The 21,222-nt window shown below is 46.8% G+C and overlaps 1 protein-coding gene across 1 annotated transcript in view; it reads left to right on the top strand.

Moving 5' to 3' along the window:
• BMPER (BMP binding endothelial regulator) overlaps positions 1-21,222 on the top strand; it is a 209,491-nt gene that overhangs the window by 47,981 nt on the left and 140,288 nt on the right. The window contains 4 exon segments of the mRNA XM_068168656.1: positions 1,230-1,282; positions 1,285-1,314; positions 2,834-2,924; positions 3,897-3,979. Of these exon segments, the coding sequence (XP_068024757.1) occupies positions 1,230-1,282; positions 1,285-1,314; positions 2,834-2,924; positions 3,897-3,979 (257 nt within the window).

Raw genomic sequence — 21,222 nt, 5'->3', positions numbered from 1 at the left:
GCTCTGGTGAGACACCACCTGCAGTGCTGTATCAGGTCTGGAATCCTCAGCACAGGAAGGACATGGACCTGTTGGAGTGGGCACAAAAGTGATCAGAAGGCTGGAACAGCTCTGCTGTGATGACAGCCTGAGAGAGTTTGGATTGTTCAGGCTGGAGAAGAAAAGGCTTCATGGAAACTTTAGTGCAGCTTTTCAGGGGGCTATAAGAAGGATGGGGACAGACTTTTTAGCAGGGTTTATGGCAACAGGACAAGGAATATTGGCTTTAAACTAAGGGAGGAGAGATTTGGACTGGATAGAAGGAAGACATTTTTTACACTGAGGGTTGGTGAAACACTGGTTCAGGCTTCCCAGAGAGAATCATAGAATCATAGAATTGTTAGGGTTGGAAGGGACCACAAGGATCAGCCCAGGTCCATCCTCCCTGCCATGGGCAGGGGACACCTCACACTAGATCGGGTTGCTCACAGCCACATCCATGCCTGCCTTTAAAACTTCCAGGGATGAGGCTTCCACCACCTCCCTGGGCAACCTGTGCCAGTCTCCTCACCACCCTCATGGGGAAGAAGTTCTTCCTAACATCCAATCTGAATCTACACATTTCTGGTTTTGCTCCATTCCCCCATCCCTGGAAACTTTCAAGGTGAGGTTGGATGGGGTTCTGAGCCACCTGGTCTAGTTGCACATGTCCCGGCTCACTGGAGAGGAATTGGACAAGATAACCTTTAAAGGTCCCTTCCAAACCCAAGCAGTCATGAATTCTATAAAGGAGAGGCAGCTCTGCTGGTGTCAGCTGAGCTATGCTGGTTCAGACAGCAAGAGCTGTCCCTGGAGGTTTCAGCTAGTGGAGAGGATAGCATAGCCAGGCTGGATGATGAACATCTCCAGCTCTTCTCTTACCCTCCCTCTTCCCCCTCCAGTGCATGAGTGGTTGAGCAGCACCCAAATGGACTCTAGAATAGGAACCAATAATCCATTTTTAAGTAAAGTGTCACTGAATTTGGTTTGTTTTAAATATTTGGAGTTAATAAGGAACTTGGCCAGCATCAGGTGGACAGAGCGATGGTTGTGCCAGCCCTCACAGGACCACAATCCTTGTCAGTCTTAGTTCTACCTCTTCTGTTAACCCAGAGTACAGAACAGGTTGTGTTAGAGTGCTACTCATCAGCAGCTTCCCACAAGATCATTTGTGTTGAGCTGAACTGATTTGCTTCTGTCTCTTCCTCTAGACTGCAGTTTTGGAGGCAAAACCTACAACAGCTCTATGAAATGGCACCCTCCCTAGCAATCCCTGCATTACATACCCAGTGCCAGGTAAGGATGTCATCAGCGTCATGCTAACTGAGTGGGCAGCTTTTCCCATGCAACTCTGAGCCCTTTTTTTCCCATCCAGTGCAAACAACCTGACATTTTATACTCCAAGCAGAGTGGGGACTGTACATTTGAAGTGGGCTAGATCCACTCAGATGTGGCCAGCTATAACCAGCCCTTTCAGAAGGGCAAGTTTTACATGGCTTCAGTTCTGTGTTACCCAAACATAGCTGAAACACATGTACACAGCCATGCTACTTCCTGCTGTCTTGACCCCTGAAATAAGTCCTCTTTTATTTAATTCCCCCCCCTCCCCAGTGTGCTGATTGTTTTGTGAGATAGAAATGATCACTTCTGTGTGGCTGTGTCCATGGGCCTTACGTGGGGCTGTATTTGAGAGAGACCCACAACCACATCTTCTTTCCATGGATGCAATGATGTTATTTTTGGTAGCTTGCCTATCTGCAACCATAAGATTTGCCAGGTTGTCCATTTTCAGGAACAAATCAAGTAATGATGTAGGGGATTTTAGTTTCTGTCTGTGAATTGCCCTTTTTTGCTGACAATTTGACCCAATTTTAGTAACAACACTCAGGCAGCTACTAAGAATCGCAGCTGTTGGCAGGAGGAGAGATAAATGAGCGTAAAGAGCTTCTACACAGAGGAGAAGAGAGTTTCAAGACTTTCCTCTTTTTCTGTGACATTGTTCTGTGAAACCCACCCCCATTTTTAAGCGACACATACCCTAAGATGAGGCTGAAGCAGCAGTATTCTGTATCCTTTGCACTCCATGAAAAGATACAGTGGGGACTGAGATGCCCTTATCACTGCTAGCTGCATGAGATGAGTAATTCTTTATTGCCTGTTTCAGTGTCTAAATGCCAAACTGGGTAATCCTGTTTACCCTGTATCCATACATTTTAAAGCTAGGTTTCTTTTGCCTTCCCACTTGCAAAGCTGCAAAGCAGCAGAAAAAAGTCGTGACCTTTTGTGCCCAGATCCTCACACCCAGGTTTGTTCAGGAGGACTCTTGGCTTCAGGAACAAGAAGTACAGGAAATGTTAATTTACTAATAGTTATCAGGCCAAGCATCAAAGATAAGCGTCTCCCCTCCACAGAACAAGATGCTTTTATCTGCTTTTCTAAGTCTATTTTACCTCCAAGGGGAGAGGGAGGAGAATGCCTTGCATCTGGCCTGTTTTCCACCAGAGCTGCATGGCAGATTACTGAGGCTAAGGATTCCTGATAAAACAGAATTCCTTTTCCTAAGGAGGTGCTTGGGTTCTTACCTGATGCATTCTAAGGCAAATCCTGGAGTCAGGGAGACTCAAGTGGGTCTTTTGGCTGCTGTGACCTGAATGCTGATAGCAGGCAGCAGGTACAGGAAGAAAAGAGCTTTTGAAATGCAGGGCTCAGCAGCTGTGCAGGGCTTTAATTGCCCTGCTAGAAACCCTGGATTTTTTGCTTGTTTAAAGTCACCACCACACTAACAGTGAACCTGTCTGATCTGCTTCTCTTTCAGGAGGGAGTGATAGTAGAGTCGGAGGTACAGTGTGTGGTTCATTGCAAAAACCCTTCCAAACTCAAGGGACTGTGCTGTCCTGTGTGTCCAGGTGAGGTTTCATGGGAAGATGCTCTTCCACATGTGCTGCTCTATGTCTAATGATAACCATTGTTGCCTGGGAGGTTGCCTTGAGCTTGACCATGCTTGACAAGTTACTTAAAAGGTGAACCAGTGGCTCTCAATGCAGTAAATGGCACAAGGAGAGCATGCTTAATATTTCTCAGTAGATGAGATGCCAACTAGGGGATGCACAGACAACAGCCTGTGGCGATATCCACAGATGCATTCATGTCATTTTTCAGCAGGTCTGTCAGCTGAGTTTGCCTGGATGACGTCTGGGGTTTTGTTAGGAGAAGTGTAAGAGCAATCCTAAAACCTGAGGCTCAGTTCTTTGAAGGGGGGTGGGAATGGGTTGCCTTTGTAAAGCACGGTGACAAATCAGCGTGGGTTTATCGGCTGGTTTGGTTTCCTGTGTAAGCTCTGCTCCAGCTGTGAAATAAGGAGTTTGTGATACTCTAATTAGTTATAATTTATGGGCTTATCATGGGTCTGCTATATTCTAATTGACTATATAATTTCTGCCAACATCTAATATAAACTCAAGGAGTAAGAATGAGTAATAAAAAGCAAACAGCTTAGAAAAGTGTTTCAAAGTGCCATGGGTTTAGTGGTGGCCTGGCAGCATTGGCTTACCAGTTGAACTCGATGATCTCAGAGGTCTCTTCCAATCAAAATGGTTCTATGAAAGCCACTTTTAATGGAGACAGCATTTCCCTGATTTCAAATCCTCCTGTAGGGGGGGTGCTTGCTTTCACCCAGAAGATATTTTGGTGTCCTCAAGACACCAAAGGCTTCTGGAATGATTTGTATCAGAGAGGATGGCGGGAGTGGATGATCTCTAAGGTCCCTTCCAACTTAAGCCACCCTGGGATTCTATTGCATTGTGCTGTGGTGGGGTGTGTGACAGACAAAAAGCAGCTGTGCTATGCTGAGCTCAAGTTCTTCACCTGCTCTTTTCCAGGTTGTGTATTCGAAGGGAGACTTTACAACGAAGGAGAAGAATTTAGGCCTGAAGGAAACAAATGCACCAAGTGCTCTTGTATTGTAAGTGTTTGCTTCTTGACATTGAGTCTCACTAGATGAACTTCCAAAGGCACATTATTATTGACAGGACAAAGCACAAAATGCTGTTATGCTTTCTTCTGTTGGAGCTCAGGTCTCTGGTAGAGATTTCACTGCACCCATGAGCTCATTACCTTTTTTTTTGGTGACCTTCTGTTGTGTACAGCTAGAGCAGGATATTGTGGTAGATGTGTTAAACTGGCTTTTTTGTGTGTGTGAAGAGATCATGCAAGAGGAGACAGAAAGCTTTCTGGGTTTCATCTGCTGATCAACATTTATCAGATGTTTACTTAAACCAATCTTTTGCTAGGATTCCTTTCAGCAAGGGCCTTTGCACTGAATTACTGTGTGAAAGGATGAGGGGAGACTCCTTAGGCTGTCCCTGGTGGATTTTGGCTTGATACTTAATTAAAAGGTCATATCCTGGATTTTATCCTTGACTTGCAACACTATAGAGAGGAAGTAATAATTGCATCCTTTGGGTAATGAGCACAGGCTTCTCTTTCACTTCCATTAAGTGAAAAGATAATGCTGTGTGAGTTGGGGCAGATAACTTTGACTTCATTGGTCTGCTCTGTCGAGGCCAGTGAAATGCAAAGTTCAAATTGCTGCTTTTGTTGCAATCGATGGGCTGGTTATCAGCAGAAAAATGCAAGGCTGGAGGACTTTACATTTCACTAGAATGCCAAGTGTTTTGTCAGGACCAGGCATAGCTCTCCCTCATCATGAAAACAAAATTAGAGTGGAGGAGAGAAGAGCAGGATCTAACAAATGAGTTTGTGTTTTAGGCATAGGCACACACAAACATTGCATGAAGCTGCTGCAGAAACTTGGGGAAAAAAAATTATCTGCAAGGTTAATTTACCCTAAATCATCACTGCTCCTGTGGAGAATTAGGCTGCCCAGGTCATTTTGTTTGGGGTTTGTCTTCCCCTCCCCTCCCCCCCCCCCCCCCTTCAGTTTTAATCCTGTAATAATGAAAATACGCTGTCACACATGTCACAGTGACATACACCCTGGGCTCCTGCTCTGCTGAATGCCTCCTGTCCCAGGCTGAGGAACGTTGCTGCCTCTGTACTCAGTGGCCCCCCTCTCATTTCAGCTGTAAATCAGGAGCTTTACACTCCAGCTTTCCTTGGTCCTGTTCGCCAGGGGAAGGCAGTTCTGTGTGGTTGAGAAGTGTGTGAACACGTGCTGGAGTCTTTTTAGGCTGCTCTTTGCTCTTTTGTAGGTACTGTACAGATATTGCCTGCTGCCCAGTTGTTGGTGTGCCCATATCCCCTTGATCAACTTCCCTTTGTTCCCTAAATAATAAAAGCAGCTGACCTCTCTTCCCTCTCTCTGTAATGCCTTTTTTTAACCCTCTTATTCATTTCCTTTAGAGCTTGGGCCTTTGCTAATTTCAGTGTAATTTAAATTTGGGGCAAACAACAGGGCATTCTCAGGGCTGTGATAACAATTTGCTGCCTGCTTTATGTACATTGCCTTTTGGAAATGGGTCCCCAGTGAATCTCTTCCCTAAACAGTTGGTGGATATCTTATTTAAAGATACCTATTTGGTCATGTAATGACTTGTGTGGGATGTGCGGTAACTTGTGCAGGTAGCTCCTCACCCTGAATCAGATCTGTCCTGGGATTTCAGTTTGGAACTACTTAGGGAGGCTTTTGTGGAGGCATGGCAGAGGCAGTGGCAAAAAGCATTGCTAAGGGATTTTGGGAGGGTGGTGTAAGGCTTCAAGGCACTCTCACTTCAGGGTGAGTTCTGCATTTTACTTCGGAGCAGGCTTTTCTAATGGTGGATTGCTGTCTAACAGAGAGTGACAAAGATGAGAAGGGGGATTGGAGCATCTCTCTTTCAGGAAGGGTGGTGAGACCTGTGGCTCTTTTGCTTGGAGAAGAGAAGACTGAGAGGGGATCTTATCAGTGCTTTTAAATATCTAAAGGGCAGAGGTCAAGAGGATGGGGGCCAGATTCTCTTCTGTGGTACCCAGTTCCATCTAAACATCAGGAGAGGAGAGGAGAGAGGAGAGGCAAGGCGAGGCGAGGCTGAGGGAGCTGGGATTGTTTAGCCTGGAGAAGAGGAGGCTCAGGGGTGACCTCATTGCCCTCTACAACTACCTGAAGGGTGGTTGTAGCCAGGAGGGGGTTGGTCTCTTCTCCCAGGCAACCAGCACCAGAACAAGAGGACACAGTCTCAAGCTGCGCCAGGGGAGGTTTAGACTCGAGGTGAGGAGGAAGTTCTTCACCGAGCGAGTCATTCGTCATTGGAACGGGTTGCCCAGGGAGGTGGTGGAGTCATCGACCCTGGAGGCGTTCAAGGGGAGATTGGACGTGGCACTTGGTGCCATGGTCTAGTCATGGGATCTGTGTTGATAGGTTGGACTCGATGATCCTCGAGGTCCTTTCCAACCTAGGTGATACTGTGTGTGATACTGTGTGATCAGGAACAATTTCTTTCGTGTGAGAGTGACAGAGCACTGGAACAGGCTGTCCAGAGAGTTTGTGGCACCTCCTTCTTTGGAGACTTTCAGAAGGTGCTTGGACATGATCCTGTGCAACATGCTCTAGGTGAATCTGCTTTAGCATGCTGGGATTCTATGATTATCCCAGACTCCATCACTGTCCCACCAGTAGCTCAGGCTGGGACTGCAGGTAGCATTGAGCCAAAAGAAAGTAAGGAGGGATGGCTGTGGTTTGTTTTCCTGGAGAGATGTTGAGTGTCCCTGCTATGGCTAAATGTATTAAAATGAGGGACTACCTACAGAAAAGGAATTTCACCGCTGGAAAGGGATGCACACTAAAAGTCAACACACATAAACAGGCCTGGATGGAGGGGCCCAGTCTGTGGAAAGCTCTTTAGCAGTTCAAGCTGGTGGTATTTTCAGCTCAAAGTGATGCCTACTAGATGCTGATGGTTGTTGTTTTTGACACAGATGGCTTATGCAAATGAACTCTTAGGAGCTGGAGATTCCCATCTCACTGGGGCAGACTGGCTGCTTGTGGTCCTTCCCTGGTGCTCCACAACCCGGAAGGGTGGGAAATGCAGCAACACAGCTGTGTGTGGACAATTTACTTGGTCCTCAATGTAATAAAATGTATATTTTCAGAACACTTAGAATCATAGTTCCAACCCCCCTGCCATGGGCAGGGACACCTCACACTACAGCAGGTTGCTCACAGCCACATCCAGCCTGGCTTTCAAAACCTCCAGGGATGAGGCTTCCACCACCTCCCTGGGCAACCTGTGCCAGTCTCTCACCACCCTCATGGGGAAGAACTTCTTCCTAACACCCAATCTGAATCTACCCATTTCTAGTTTTGCTCCATTCCTCTCAGTGCTATCACTCCCTGACACCCTCAAAAGTCCCTCCCCAGCTTTCTTGTAGCCCCCTTCAGATACTGGAAGGCCACAATTAGGTATCCTCAGAGCCTTCTCTTCTCCAGACTGAGCAGCCCCAACTCCCTCAGTCTGTCCTCATAGGAGAGCAGCTTCAGCCCTCTGCTCATCCTCATGGCCCACTTACCCACCAACACTTGTGGTTCTAGTTATTGGCTGGTGAAATCTGGATCAAACCCACCAATCTCTTTTCATGGAGGTGACCAAAGCAACCCATTAGATACTACATTTTGCTTCCAAGCCAGGCGGTGCTGTCGGCAGAGATGAAAGCCTCTTGTATTCCATTACTGCTCTCCTGAGCGAGCTGCTCCTTGGGGTGACTAAGATTTCTTGCTGAAAATGAAAATGTATCACCTCTCACTCAATGCATATTGCCTGTCAGGAGCCAGTGAGCTGCCTTTTAATGACTGAGTTTCTCTGGGGAGAGGCATTTGTGTAAGAAAGGTGGAGGGCATAATAGGGATCTCCTCGCACCCCGGCTGAAACCCAGCTGTCTTGCTATAATTCATCTGGCTGGCCTGGTCATGCTTTTCCTGATAGGGAAGCCTTGGATATTTTCCCTCCCATAAGCACCTACTTAAATGTGAAGGACTGGCTGCTTTCATCAAGTGTTGTTTCACAGATACCACTTTTATGAGGTCGAGTGTGTGTTTCTGCTTGCGCAGCGGAGAGCGCTTGGCTTACTTGGTGCCTTTCCCCCAGCCTGCATTAAAACAGTCAGGCTGTGATTATCTTAGATGTTTTCATTTTCTCTTTTGATGTAGCATGTTTGGAAAGAAAAAAGGAAAAAAAATAGTGGAGGAGGAAGGAGGGAGAGACAGGGAGGGAGGAGAAGAGGTTTGGCAGGCAAGTGACCTTGCATGAGAGCGGTAACCATGGAGAAGCTTATCTGTAAATGGTAGTATCCAAACTCATAACGAGGCCCCCTTGGACTCCCAGTGCTGTTACCCAGACTGTGGGTGCTGCAGGTTCGGGCATGTGAGGCATGTGGTGGTACAAGGCACCGCCATGCTGAGAGCGCACAGCGCTATGGAGATGCCACAGCCTGGTACCCTGCGCTCTCCATGCCTCTGTAGGGAGAAGGGCAGCAGAACCGCTTGGGAAATGGTTAGAGGCTGGATCGTGGCATTGCTGGGGTGACCGAGGGCTGGGGGGGCTAGGAAGGGTCACGTTGTTTGTCTGTCCTGCAGGGAGGGTGGTTGTCAGGATGGTCGTGTTGCAGGTGGTGCCGGAGCAGCCTTGCTTCACAAAAGTGATGCTGGGCTCTTAACTGGGATTCCCAAAGGATTTGGAGCAAGTGAAACCCTGAGGTGGGTTGAAATTGACCCCAAAATAAAATTGCCAGGCTAGCTCAGATGGAAGCAAATGAAGCTGTATTTACAAGCTTAGGCTGGATGTTAAGAAGAAATTCTTCCCAGAGAGAGAGATTGGCCGTTGGAGTATGCTGCCCGGGGAGGTGGTGGAGTCACCATCCCTGGAGGTGTTTAAGTGGAGTCTAGATGAGGCACTTGGTGCCATGGTTTAGTTGATTAGATGGTGTTGGGTGATAGGTTGGACTTGATGACCTCAAAGGTCTTTTCCAACCTGGTTAGTTCTGTTCTGTTCTGTTCTGTTCTATTCTATTCTATTCTATTCTGTTCTATTCTATTCTATTCTAATCTATTCTATTCTGATCTATTCTATTCTATTCACAACTACAATCTAGAAATAGGAAATGCAACAAATAGATACAAAATATACAATATTTGCATATATTTAGAGTTTATAAACAACATAAGAACCCCCCCTGGACAATACCAGGGGGTTACCAACAGCTTCCCCCTACCTGCTCCCTTCCCCTGTCCTATGCAAGGTAAAAGAGAGAGAGAGAAGAGCAGAGAGTAGCTTGTTAGTACTTAACCACAACACAGAATGCAGCCAAGGTCAGCAACAGCCACGCAAAAGCTACCAGCAGGTATCTGCCAGAATGAAGAAGCTGAAAAGAGAGTTAGTTTTGTCAGAGCAATGGGATTATTTAGACCTTATCATTTAGCCTGGAGAAGGTGTTCAGAAAAGGATTGGATGCGGCACTTGAAGCCATGGTTTAGTTAGTCATGAGGCGTTGGGTGATAGGTTGGACTTGACGATCTCTGAGGTCTTTTCCAACCTTGTTGATTCTACGATTATTTTCCCTTGTACATCCAATGGTAATTTATTCACATTCTATCACTTTCTACCCAATCTGTGCAAATTTTTCCTAGGCACAGCCTAAAACTGTCACAACCCCAAATGTCTGGAAGTAGGGCATGGGGGTTTGAGGCACTTGGAGAGCTGAATTTAAAAGCAAGCTCTGCTTGATCTCTTCTTTTTTTGCACCATTGAGGCTTTTATAGCACTGCTCAGAGGGATTCAAGATGCACACAGTCCTGGTCTGCAGGTGTACTTGTGGGTCTGTGCAGGAAATGTCTTGTCACTTGTGTTCCTGAGTGCTAGGGTGCAAAGAGCAGTATAATGAAAGTTTTGCACAAAGAAAAGGAAATCACACCAAGAAAAATCTCTTTCCAAATCAATGAGTAACAGGTGTTGCAACTGTGATAAGTAATGAGGAGCTACACGTGTTAGTGTTTTGGGCACTGAAGGTGGAATTCATCTTGTCTAGCTCTAGCTGTTCAAGAGTAACGTGTCTGCCCTGAACTGCTTTGCTGGGCTCCTCATCAGTTAATGGAAGGAGAGAGAGAGAGTGAGAGGTAGGATGGATTACTTTGCAGATGCCTATCTTCCTCCACTAACTACAGAGGAACCTACCTGGCTCCCTGGCCTCTCTGAGATGGCTGAAGATAGGTGAGATGGATCCCTCCCCTGCAGTCAACCAGGTGATAAAGCACCTTAATACTGCTTCAAAGGCTTGGCTTTACCAGGCACTGGGAACCGCTGAACTAAGTTTCCACCACAAAGGACTGCAGGGGAGGTACTCCAGTCTACAGGGAAACTCAGGGGAGCATGCAATTAAATGTGTCCTCAGTGAGGGCTGGTAGCAACAGCAGCTATGTCCAAATTCATATTTCCATCCTCAGTGTGTTGCCAGATGCTGATCTTCCCAAATTTCCATGTGCTCCAGCTGCCTTGATTTGCCTCCAGGCTCCAGCAGACACTGTCTGCCCCCACTACGGGGGCCGAGAAATGGGAACAGAGAGTTGTAGCGAGGAATGGAAAAGCAAACATTTGGTCTTAGTGGCATCAGGAGAAGTGGTTGGCATAGGGATGGATGGAAGTGGAAAGCAGTAAGCCTTTGGAAAGGAGATAATGGAAGGGTGCTCACTGGGTCTCCCTGGGAATCACCCATAAAGTTTGTCTGTAGTTTTTTTTTTGAAGGCGGGACAATATGGTTTTCTGACTAGCCTAAGAAAAACCAGAATCCTCCAGGCAGGTGAAGAGCTGTGGCTGTGCAGGTAGATATGAAAGAGTAAGGACTTGGTAGGTGCTAAACTTCAGCGAGAAAAAGAATGCAGCTTACAGACGCAGGCGGTGCCCTCTCTTAGTTAGTCTTTGTCTAGTTTTCTTCAGACTAAAGAAGTATAGCCACTTCCATGGGCATGGGACACAGCACGTCTGAAATGTTAAATTCCTTTAGTTTTGCAAATATCAAAGTTTAAAAAAAGAAAAAGAGTCTGATCATTGAAGAAGAAAGTTAGAAAACAACGTGAGGCTCTTTCTTTCTCTCTCGTTGACATGCATAGACTCATAGAATCAATAAGGTTGGAAATGACCTCAGAGATCAAGTCTAACTTATCACCCAACGCCTCATGACAACTAAACCATGGCTCCAAGTGCCACGTCCAATCCTTTTTTGAACACCCCCAGTGAGGGTGACTCCACCACCTCCCTGGGCAGCACATTCCAAGGGCCACTTCCTCTTGCTGGGAAGAACTTTCTTCTCATCTTGAGCCTAAACCTCCCCTGGCACAGCTTGAGACTGTGTTCTCTTATTCTGGTGCTGGTTGCCTGGGAGAAGAGACCAATCCCCACCTGGCTACAACCTCCCTTCAGGGAGTTGGAGAGAGCAATAAGGTCTCCCCTGAGCCTCCTCTTCTCCAGGCTAAGCAACCCCAGCTCCCTCAGCCTCTCCTCATAGGGCTGTGCTCCAGGCCTCTCACCAGCCTTATTGCCCTTGACCTCAAGTATTGTCAAGGGGAGGTTTAAGTTGGGCATTAGAACCTTCTTCATTAAAAGGGTTGTCAAGCTCTGGAATAGGCTGCCTGGGGCAGTGGTGGAGTCTCCATCCCTGGTGGTATTTAGAAGACATGTAGGTGTGCTGCTCAGGGACAGGGTTTAGTGGTGACTTGGCAGTGCTGGCTTAACAGTTGGATTTGATGGTCTTAAAGGTGTTTTCTAACCAAAATTATTCTAGAGCTCTCATTATGCCTTATATGATAAGGGCATAGCTGGTGAGGGTGGAGCACAGCCCTGTGAGGAGAGGCTGAGGGAGCTGGGGTTGCTTAGCCTGGAGAAGAGGAGGCTATGGGGAGACCTTCTTGCTCTCTACAACTACCTGAAGGGAGATTGTAGCCAGCTGGGGGTTGGTCTCTTCTCCCAGGCAGCCAGCACCAGAACAATAGGACTCAATCTCAAGCTGTGCCAGGGGAGGTTTAGGCTGGATGTTAGGAAGAAATTCTTCCCAGCAAGAGAGATTGGCCATTGGAATGTGCTGCCCAGGGAGGTGGTGGAGTCCCCATCACTGGAGGTGTTTAAAAAGAGCCTGGCTGAGGCACTTGGTGCCATGGTTTAGTTGATTAGATGGTGTTGGGTGATAGGTTGGACTTGATCTCAAAGCTATTTTCCAACCTGGCTTGTTCTGTCCTGTTCTGTTCTGAAGAGAAAAGTGTGATTTAGCAGATTTCTGTGAGTTTTTCCTGCTGGAAAATGAGTGTGGAAACATGGAAGAATTGGAGGAAGGAGTCTCGCATTTATAGGGCTCTTTGTGGAGAGAGGATGTGATCCAAGATGGTATTGTGATAATTAATGGATTAATACTGGAAGCCACAAAAGACTTAGAACTTCCTGGGTCCTGAAGGATCTAAGTGAATGCTGCTGCACAGCACCCTCTGACTGCAGACTGCATGAACCGGTCTTTGCAGTACAGAGAAACTAAGTGTCAGCGACTTCTTAGCCTTTAAAGGAAACAGATGCAGAGAGCAAGATGGATTTTGGACTCCTTAAAAATAATGCAGGATGACCCCTTTTAAATGGTGATAATAAGGGCTTCTACCTCGAGTATGGGCTGCTGCTCTTTAAAGTAAAGGAGCAGAGCTTATGCTGCCATGTGTCTGTCTCCTGTCTCCTTAAACTTCTTGTAATTAACAGGCTGAGATTTATTGTTCTTATTGACAAAGAAGAATTAAGTACACAGAGCTTTAACAATAAAGGAGGGCTGTTAACAGGCAGCTTCTGATGAGGGACTACTTTTTATTGGCATTAGGCTGCCCTGAAGACCACAAGCACCTCTGCTATAACTCACTCCTTGCGAAGGCAAGGAGCTATCCTGGAAGGAAAACAAAGCAGCAAGATGGCAGACAACAAAGAACCTGGGTCAAGTAAGCAAACAAACCAACCCAAAAGGACCTGCGAGGCAGCAGGGGGGATGAAAGGGCTGCATGAGGTTTCTGAAGTGGCCCAGTGAAGCAGACAAAGGCTTTATGTGAGATTGGTGTAGTAGTTCTTGTGTGTAGCTTCCAGTGGGAATGCGTGTGGCATCTCCTGGGAACGCTTGTGTGCAGAATTGATTTGAGTCTAAAACGTTCCCACAAGTTGTGGTAGGAAGCAGTAAAAGCAATAGCTTGTCAATTAACAGGGCCTTTGTTTGCCAAACGTTTTATGAAGAGCCTAAGACCCTTCTGGCTGGGGTTACAATGAAGGAAAGGCTGAGAAGAGTTAGGAGTGCTGCTTGGCTTTCATGTTTGTCACCCTTTCAGCTTAAATAAACTTGGGATGTCACAGCTTTGGGGGTTGTTACTGGAGAACAATAGTTAATGATTTTAAACTTGTACACAGCCCTCTGTGTCCTGAGGGAAGATGTCTTAATGTGCACAATACTGCTAAATGAATTTACACAGGAGAGCTTAGCTGGCTGTGTAACTCCTCCTACTTGTTTTTCTTGGTCCAATTTTCAAAAGAAAGAAGGGGAAAAAAAAGGACAAACCCTAAAGACTGGAGGCAATACATAGTTACATGTGTGCCTTGGGCTTCAATTTTTCTCTCTCTCTCAAGCCTGACCCCTGCATCCCTTTGGGTAGCGTATTTTTGTGCTGAACTGTGCTGTCTGACCATTGGTTTTGTTCACATTAAATGTCTTTGTGTGAACTGCAACTTCAGGTTTGACTTGCTGTTGAGACCCAGCATGCCATCCAAATTCTGTCCTGGTTTTCTGTGGGCCTGCCTCAATTCTCCTTGCTCTTTCCACTGCATCCTACAGCACTGCTTTTGTTTTCTGCCTGGGGAAGCATTCTGTTTTGATAAGGGAGCAAGTCTCCAGCCCTGCCTGATAAGCTGTTCTCCAGGCAGGGTATGTGACAAATTAACATTCTTACAGCAAGCCCATCGAATAGAAAGCCTCAGATTCCATCAGCTTTTAAAATGGTAATGAACACATTAATTACTTCTGTTGCCTTATTTAAGGATGAGAGACAAACTCGTTGGGTAGTCAAGGGGAGGAAAGTGACACCCAGGCCAATTAGTCTGAGGACTGTGACAGGCTGTAACTTTTTTTTCTTTTATGCAACTCCTCATCTTAGGCTGAGAGCAAGACAGGCAGAATAATTCATTGGCTGTCAAAACAGACATGGGAAACAGAAAAGGGAAGGGGAAAAAAAAAAGAGGAAAAAAACCCTCTTTTGTGACATGACATAGAAGTGATTTTGTACTTACTCTGCCTTGAACCTATCAGAAATAAAATCTGACTAGGAGAGCCACACTGTAAGAACATCAGAGTGGCTGGAGAGCGACCAGGCAGAGAGGGACCTGGAGGTACTGGTTGATGGTAGGCTGAACATGAGCCTGCAGTGTGCCCAGGCAGCCAAGAGGGCCAATGACATCCTGGCCTGTATCAGGAACAGTGTGGCCAGCAGGAGCAGGGAGGTCATTCTGCCCCTGTACTCAGCCCTGGTCAGGCCACACCTTGTGTCCTGTGTCCAGTTCTAGATCCCTCAGTTTAGGAAAGGTGTTGAGTTGCTGGAAGGTGTCCAGAGAAGGGCAACAAAGTTGGTGAGGGATTTGGACCACAAGCCCTGTGAGGAGAGGCTGAGGGAGTTGGGGTTGCTTAGCCTGAAGGGAGGTTGTAGCCAGGCGGGGATTGGTCTCTTCTCCCAGGCAGCCAGCACCAGAACAAGAGGACACAGTCGCAAGCTGTGCCAGGGGAGGTTCAGACTGGATGTTAGGAAGAAATTCTACACAGAGAGAGTGATTGGCCGTTGGAATGGGCTGCCCGGGGAGGTGGTGGAGTCACCATCATTGGAGGTGTTCAGGAGGAGAATTGATAGGGTGTTTGGTTGCATGGGTTAGTTGATTAGGTGGTGTTGGATGATAGGTTGGATGTGATGATCTTGAAGGTCTCTTCCAACCTGACCTGGTCTGGTCTGGTCTACTCTACTCTGCTCTGCTCTGCTCTGCTCTACTCTACCTTTGGCACTGTGGTTTGGGTGCATCAATCTGGAGGAAAGACACAGAAATCCTTGCTGGCAGCTTGGTGGAGTGAGAGGCAGCAGTGGGACATAAGCCCCCAGCCTTCCACCACAGGTGCTTAGATACAAAAGCTGAGTCCTTAAAAAATGCTCTCTACATCTAGTGATAGAAATTGTCTGGATGGCTTAACTTTCTTCCAGGGAGCTGTGCTCTCCCTGTACCTAAACTTGTATCCCAAGCATGACTAGAACACCATTAAATTTGACAATTTCTCAAGCTTCATGGAAAACCCAAGGGGGTTTCTGCTCCCTGCCAGATGCTTTGTTATGAAGAAATGAGATTTTTCAACAGAAAGCAGATGTGTGGGTGTTCTTTTTGTTGGGTTGCTGTTTGGTTGATTTTTTTTGAGTGGCATTGCTCAATATTTTGTGCTAAAAACATTAAGATGGAAATTTATTTACTGGCTCTACTCAGGTCTCAGAGAGAGTGCAAGTGAAATTGCAAAGCCCAAATTTGCAGCAGGCTCAGGTCTGATGTCTGAGCTCCAAAAAGTTAGAGGAGCTTACATGCTTTATGTGGTTTCTTTTCCCTTCTTTCCTTCCTCTCTTCAGAATGCAGCACCAGAAGTTTTCTGTGAGTAGGACAGGAGCTAATGTGCCCTTGCCAATAGAATCTTTCTTCACAGGAAAAAAACAGAGCTGGCCACAGCTTTGACAGCATAACAATGAGGAGAGTCTTATTCCTGCCCATGGCAGGGGGGGTTGGAACTAGATGATCCTTGAGGTCCCATCCAACCCTAACGATTCTGTGATTCCTTTTACCATCCTCTGCCTCGCACCCAACATATCTGAGCAAAACATCTGAAAATGAGGCAGTGTGTTTGAAAAGAATTAATTCTAAGAAGTCTAAGGATTTGCTGTGGTGCTTTTCAGTATCCAGTCTGTTCTCTGCCCCCTCTCCTAATTGCAGCATAACTTGCCTTCTCCTGGATGCAACTGAATAGCAATTCCTCCTCTCAGTTCTTCCTAGCAATCTCAGTTGCTGATGCCCTGCTCATTCTTTCAGCAGCCAGCTGAACTGCCCTGCTCTCTGTCTTTTGAGGTAATTTTTTTTCTTTAATTCCCCAAGGTTCCTGCAATTACCATTCCCCCCTCAGCAAGGCTTTTTAGTGCTGCACTTAAGTGGCTATGGATGTGACATGTCTGGGACCATGCAGGCAGGGAAACTCCTGTTTATTATATCGTCTGTTGTCCACATACAAGTGTAAAATCTCTTTATCAGTAGTGCTCATCATCTGCTGCTGTGGCTTTGTCTTTTTGACTATGAACCTGATTTTAACACAGTGAGCAAAGCAGCTAAATGGGAATGGGATCCCTAAAAGTTGACACCTGGTGGAAACCAAGCCAGGGAGGCATTTTCTTTCCCCATGCTGTTGTTACGTTCCTCGTGACCATCAGTAATAGCTCTTGTCTCCTGAAGCAAGGGGTTCATGCCATGTTCAAATGGGCTGCCCAGGGAGGTGGTGGTGTCAACATCACTGGAGGTGTTTAGGAAGAGAGTGGATGGGGTGTTTGGTGCCATGGTTTAGTTGATTAGATGGTGTTGGATGATAGGTTGGACTCGATGATCTCAAAGGTCTCTTCCAACCTGGTCTATCCTATCCTATCCTATCCTATCCTATCCTATCCTATCCTATCCTATCCTATCCTATCCTATCCTATCCTATCCTATCCTATCCTATCCTAATCACTAGAAGCTTAGAATCATGGTGTTTCAAGGACACATTCTTGCTTTCTGAATATCCAGTGCAACAGCAAGCAATTGTGCAAAATGAGGTTGCAGTCTAATTTGAAGGCCAAGGGGGGTGGAGGGAGAGGGAGCATGCTTGTTCATGAAAGAAATCTCATTAAGGTGTGTAGCATGTTTGCTGTTGTTTCTGTGAGACTGTTTTTGTAGGATTTCTCCAAGTAAGACAAGAGGCTAATAATAAGGCCAGGCCTAGGTCAAGGACAATAAGGACAAGGTTTAGTAGAAGGTGTCCCTGCTTGCTGCAGGGATGTTGCATTAGATGATCTTTAAGGCCCCTTCCAACCCAACCCATTCTATGAAGGATGCTATTAATGCATTTAATGGCCAAAAGTACTTTTGGGCAGTTTCCATACCAAGTGCCTGTGTTTCTATTTGGAAGTGTCTCATCTGGCTGCCTCTTGTTGCTGTCAGTCTCTGGGAAAACCTTTATCTCAGACGTTCTTCAGCCTTACGGTAAGAGAAGGTGGCAGAGTTCCCAAAGCAGACTTGGAGTTTGTTTGCTCGTTCCCTGATACTGCTCTTCAGCCTATAGTGATTAGCAACAGTATACTCTGTCTTGGATTCCTGTCTGATTTTTCACACAGGCAGGGTTTCAAATTCCTTCTTGGGATATGGCAAAGTTTAGCAGAGGGCAGCCAAGTGCATCTGAGTCAGGGCAATCTCAGGCACTGATATAGGCTGGGCAGGGACTGGCTTGAGAGCAGCCCTGAAGAAAAGGACCTGGGGGTGCTGGTGGAGGAGAAGCTCAACAGGAGCCAGCAGTGAGCACCTGCAGACCAGAAAGCCAAGCAGAGCCTGGGCTGCAGCAGGAGAAGCAGAGCCAGCAGGTTGAGGGAGGTGATTCTTCCCCTCTGCTCCATGCTGGTGAGACCCCACCTGGAGCACTGTGTCCAGCTCTGGAGCCTCTGTTACAGGAAGGATCTGGAGGTGCTGGAGGGTGTCCAGAGAAGGGCCATGAGGATGAGCAGAGGGCTGGAGCTGCTCTGCTATGAGGACAGACTGAGAGAATTGGGGTTGTTCAGTCCAGAGAAGAGAAGACTTTGAGGAGACCTAATTGTGACCTTCCAATTCCTGAAGGGGGCTACAAGAAAGCTGGGGAAGAATTGTTTAGAGTGTCTGGAAATGATAGGACTAGGGGCAATAGGAAAAAATAGAAATGGGTAGATTGAGATTGGATGTTAGGAAGAAGTTCTTCCCCATGAGGGTGGTGAGAGACTGGAACAGGCTGCCCAGTAAGGTTGTGGAGTCTCCCTCTCTAGAGACTTCCAAGGCCTGTCTGGATGTTCTCCTGTGTGACCTGAGCTAGATTACAGTATCACAGTATCACTTAGGTTGGAAAGGACCTCGAGGATCATCGAGTCCAACCTATCAACACAGAACCCATGACTAGACCATGGCACCAAGTGCCACGTCCAATCTCCCCTTGAATGCCTCCAGGGTCGATGACTCCACCACCTCCCTGGGCAACTCGTTCCAATGACGAATGACTCGCTCAGTGAAGAACTTCCTCCTCACCTCGAGTCTAAACCTCCCCTGGCGCAGCTTGAGACTGTGTCCCCTTGTTCTGGTGCTGGTTGCCTGGGAGAAGAGGCCAACCCCTTCCTGGCTACAACCACCCTTCAGGTAGTTGTAGAGGGCAATGAGGTCACCCCTGATTGTATGGTCCTGCTCTGGCAGGGGGGTTGGACTTGATGATCTCTTTGGATCCCTTCCAACCCCTGACATCCTGTGATACCCATAATACCAACAAGCAGATTTGGGGCTCAGATACAGAATAAATAACAATTTGAAATTATTAGTTAAAAAAAAATGCTTAGGCACACAGGCTCTGGGTAGTGTATAATGCCAGAGGTATTACAGTCTGCTTCCCTGCTTTCCTGGTGCTGAGCAGCAATGTGAATAAAATGTAGTCTTCCATAACACCTTGCAAAACTCCTGACTGAATAAATCAGAATCAGTCCGTTGGAAACGTGTAGGAAGGGGGCAATTTGTCTGCAGCAGCTGTAACACCAGGATGAGGATGTGTCAGCCCTGTGAAATATTATCAAGATGTTTCTCTCCAGTCTGTTGACAGAAATTGATTTGCGTTTTGGGGGTTGTTTTTGTTTGGGCTTTTGTCGGTTGATTTGTTTTGAGGAGTCAGCCCTCAACATTTCAGTGCAGAAAGGAAAGCAATGAAAACAAACAGGATGGAAGTTTTCAGACATGGTAGATGATGATCTTAGAGGTCTTTTCCAACCATAACAGTTCTATTATTCTACGGTAATTATGCTCTTTGTTCCAAACATTTATATCACAGAATCACAGAACATTAGAGGTTGGAAGGGAGCTCCAGAGATCACCCAGCTCACCCCCCCTGCCAGAACAGGATCACTTAGGAGAATCCGCACAGGAATGCATCCAGGAGGCTTTGGAAAGTTTCCAGAGAAGGAGAAATCCACAACCTCTCTGGGCAGCCTGCTCCAGGGCTCTGTCACCCTCACTGTAAGGAAGTTTCTCCTCATGTTGAGGTGAAATCTTCTGTGTTCAAGTTTGAACCTGTTGTTTCTTGTCTTATTACTGTGTGCCACCCAAAAGAGCTTGGCCCCCTCCACTTGGCACCCACCCCTCAGTTATTGATAGACATTGATCAGATCCCCTCTCAGCCTTCTCCAGACTGAACAGCCCCAGGGCTCTCAGTCTCTCTTCATAAGAGATACTCAAGTCCCCTAATCATCCTCATGGCTCTCCGTTGGATTCTCTCCAGCAGATCTCTGTCTCTCTTGAACTGGGGAGCCCAAAACTGGACACAGGATTGCAGCTGTGGTCTCACTAGGGCAGAGTAGAGGGCGAGAATAACCTCCCTAGATCTGCTGGGCATACTTTTCTTGATGCACCCCAGTATGACCTTGGATAAGACAGTGCTGAATACCACCACCTTATACTAAAGTGAGAAAATCTTAACAGTGCTGGTTTTTGAAACCATGGCCCTGAGGACGAGGTTTCTTCTTGCCCTTTTAAGTCCAATTTACTTATTTTAGTCCAATTTCATTCTTGAAATCCGAGTGAAGCGATGCTGAACAGAAAAGGGTACAAGTGTTAAAATGAATGTGGTTTTCTGTGATCAAATTGAGATCATGTCATTCACAAAAATGGACTCTGGAAGCTGGGTTTGGTCATATAAAACCAGAGAAACTATTTGTGTCCACTGCATAATTTCATCACCTCTGGGTACAGAGCTCTGTCAAAACAGCAGGCTGTTCTCTTTGGAGATCACTAGAGTAGAATAGAATAGAATCTAACCGGGTTGGAAAAGACCTCAGAGATCATCAAGTCCAACCTGTCACCCAACACCATCTAATCAATTAAACCATGACACCAAGTGCCTCATCCAGGCTCTTCTTAAACACTTCCAGTGACAGTGACTCTACCACTTGCCTGGGCAGCACGTTCCAATGACTGTTTCTGGGAAGAATTTCTTCCTAACATCCTATCTGACCCTCCCCTGGCACAGCTTGAGACTGTGTCCTCTTGTTCTGGTGCTGGTTGCCTGGGAGAAGAGAACCCCCACCTGGTTACAACCTCCCTTCACGTAGTTGTAGAGAGCAAGAAGGTCTCCCCTGAGCCTCCTCTTCTCCAGGCTAAACAACCCCAGCTCCCTCAGCCTCTCCTCTAGGTGCTCTCTCTAAATGTCTCAGAAGCAAGCCTGCTTTACATGTAATCTTGCATGAGCCACGATTTCCTACTTTATTTAGGTTCATTTCAGTGCTGGTAGCTCAGGCACAGAGCAAGTCCTGCATTTGTAACCTGCCATTTCGATATTCAAGAGCAATAAATGCCGGCAAACTTGAGAGCAACATCTTGTGTAATGGCTTGGAGGCCAAATGGAAAATTAAGTCTATATAGATTGGTTTGTGCCATATTGCAAAAATGTAGCATGATGGGGGAGGAGATGGCTTTCTAATCTTAATTGGTTTTAAACTGGAATGTCTCCAATGAACTCAAGTGCGTGTGGGTACCCCTGTGTGGTACATAGCACTGGAAAGATATGAGCCTGTTGGAGTGGGTCTCCAAGAGGAGGGCACAAAAATGATCAGAAGGCTGGAACACCTCTGCTGTGAGGAAAGGATGAAAGAGTTGGGCACATTGGCCACAACAACCCCAAGCAGTGCTACGGGCTGGGGACAGAGTGGCTGAGAGCAGCCAGGCGGAAAGGGACCTAGTAGGGGTGGTAGATAGTTGGCTGAACGTGAGCCAGCAGTGTGCCCAGGTGGCTAAGAAGGCCAATGGCATCCTGGCCTGCATCAGGAATAGTGTGGCCAGCAGGAGCAGGGAAGTCATTCTGCCCTGTGCTCAGCACTGGTTAGGCCACACCTTGAGTCCTGTG

Source organism: Melanerpes formicivorus, unplaced genomic scaffold, assembly GCF_026170545.1.
Source record: "Melanerpes formicivorus ecotype bairdi unplaced genomic scaffold, bMelFor1.0.p_v2 SCAF_148, whole genome shotgun sequence".
NCBI lineage: Eukaryota > Metazoa > Chordata > Aves > Piciformes > Picidae > Melanerpes > Melanerpes formicivorus.
The sequence above is the reverse complement of the archived record's forward strand: the minus strand, read 5'-3'. Positions and strand labels throughout refer to the sequence as shown.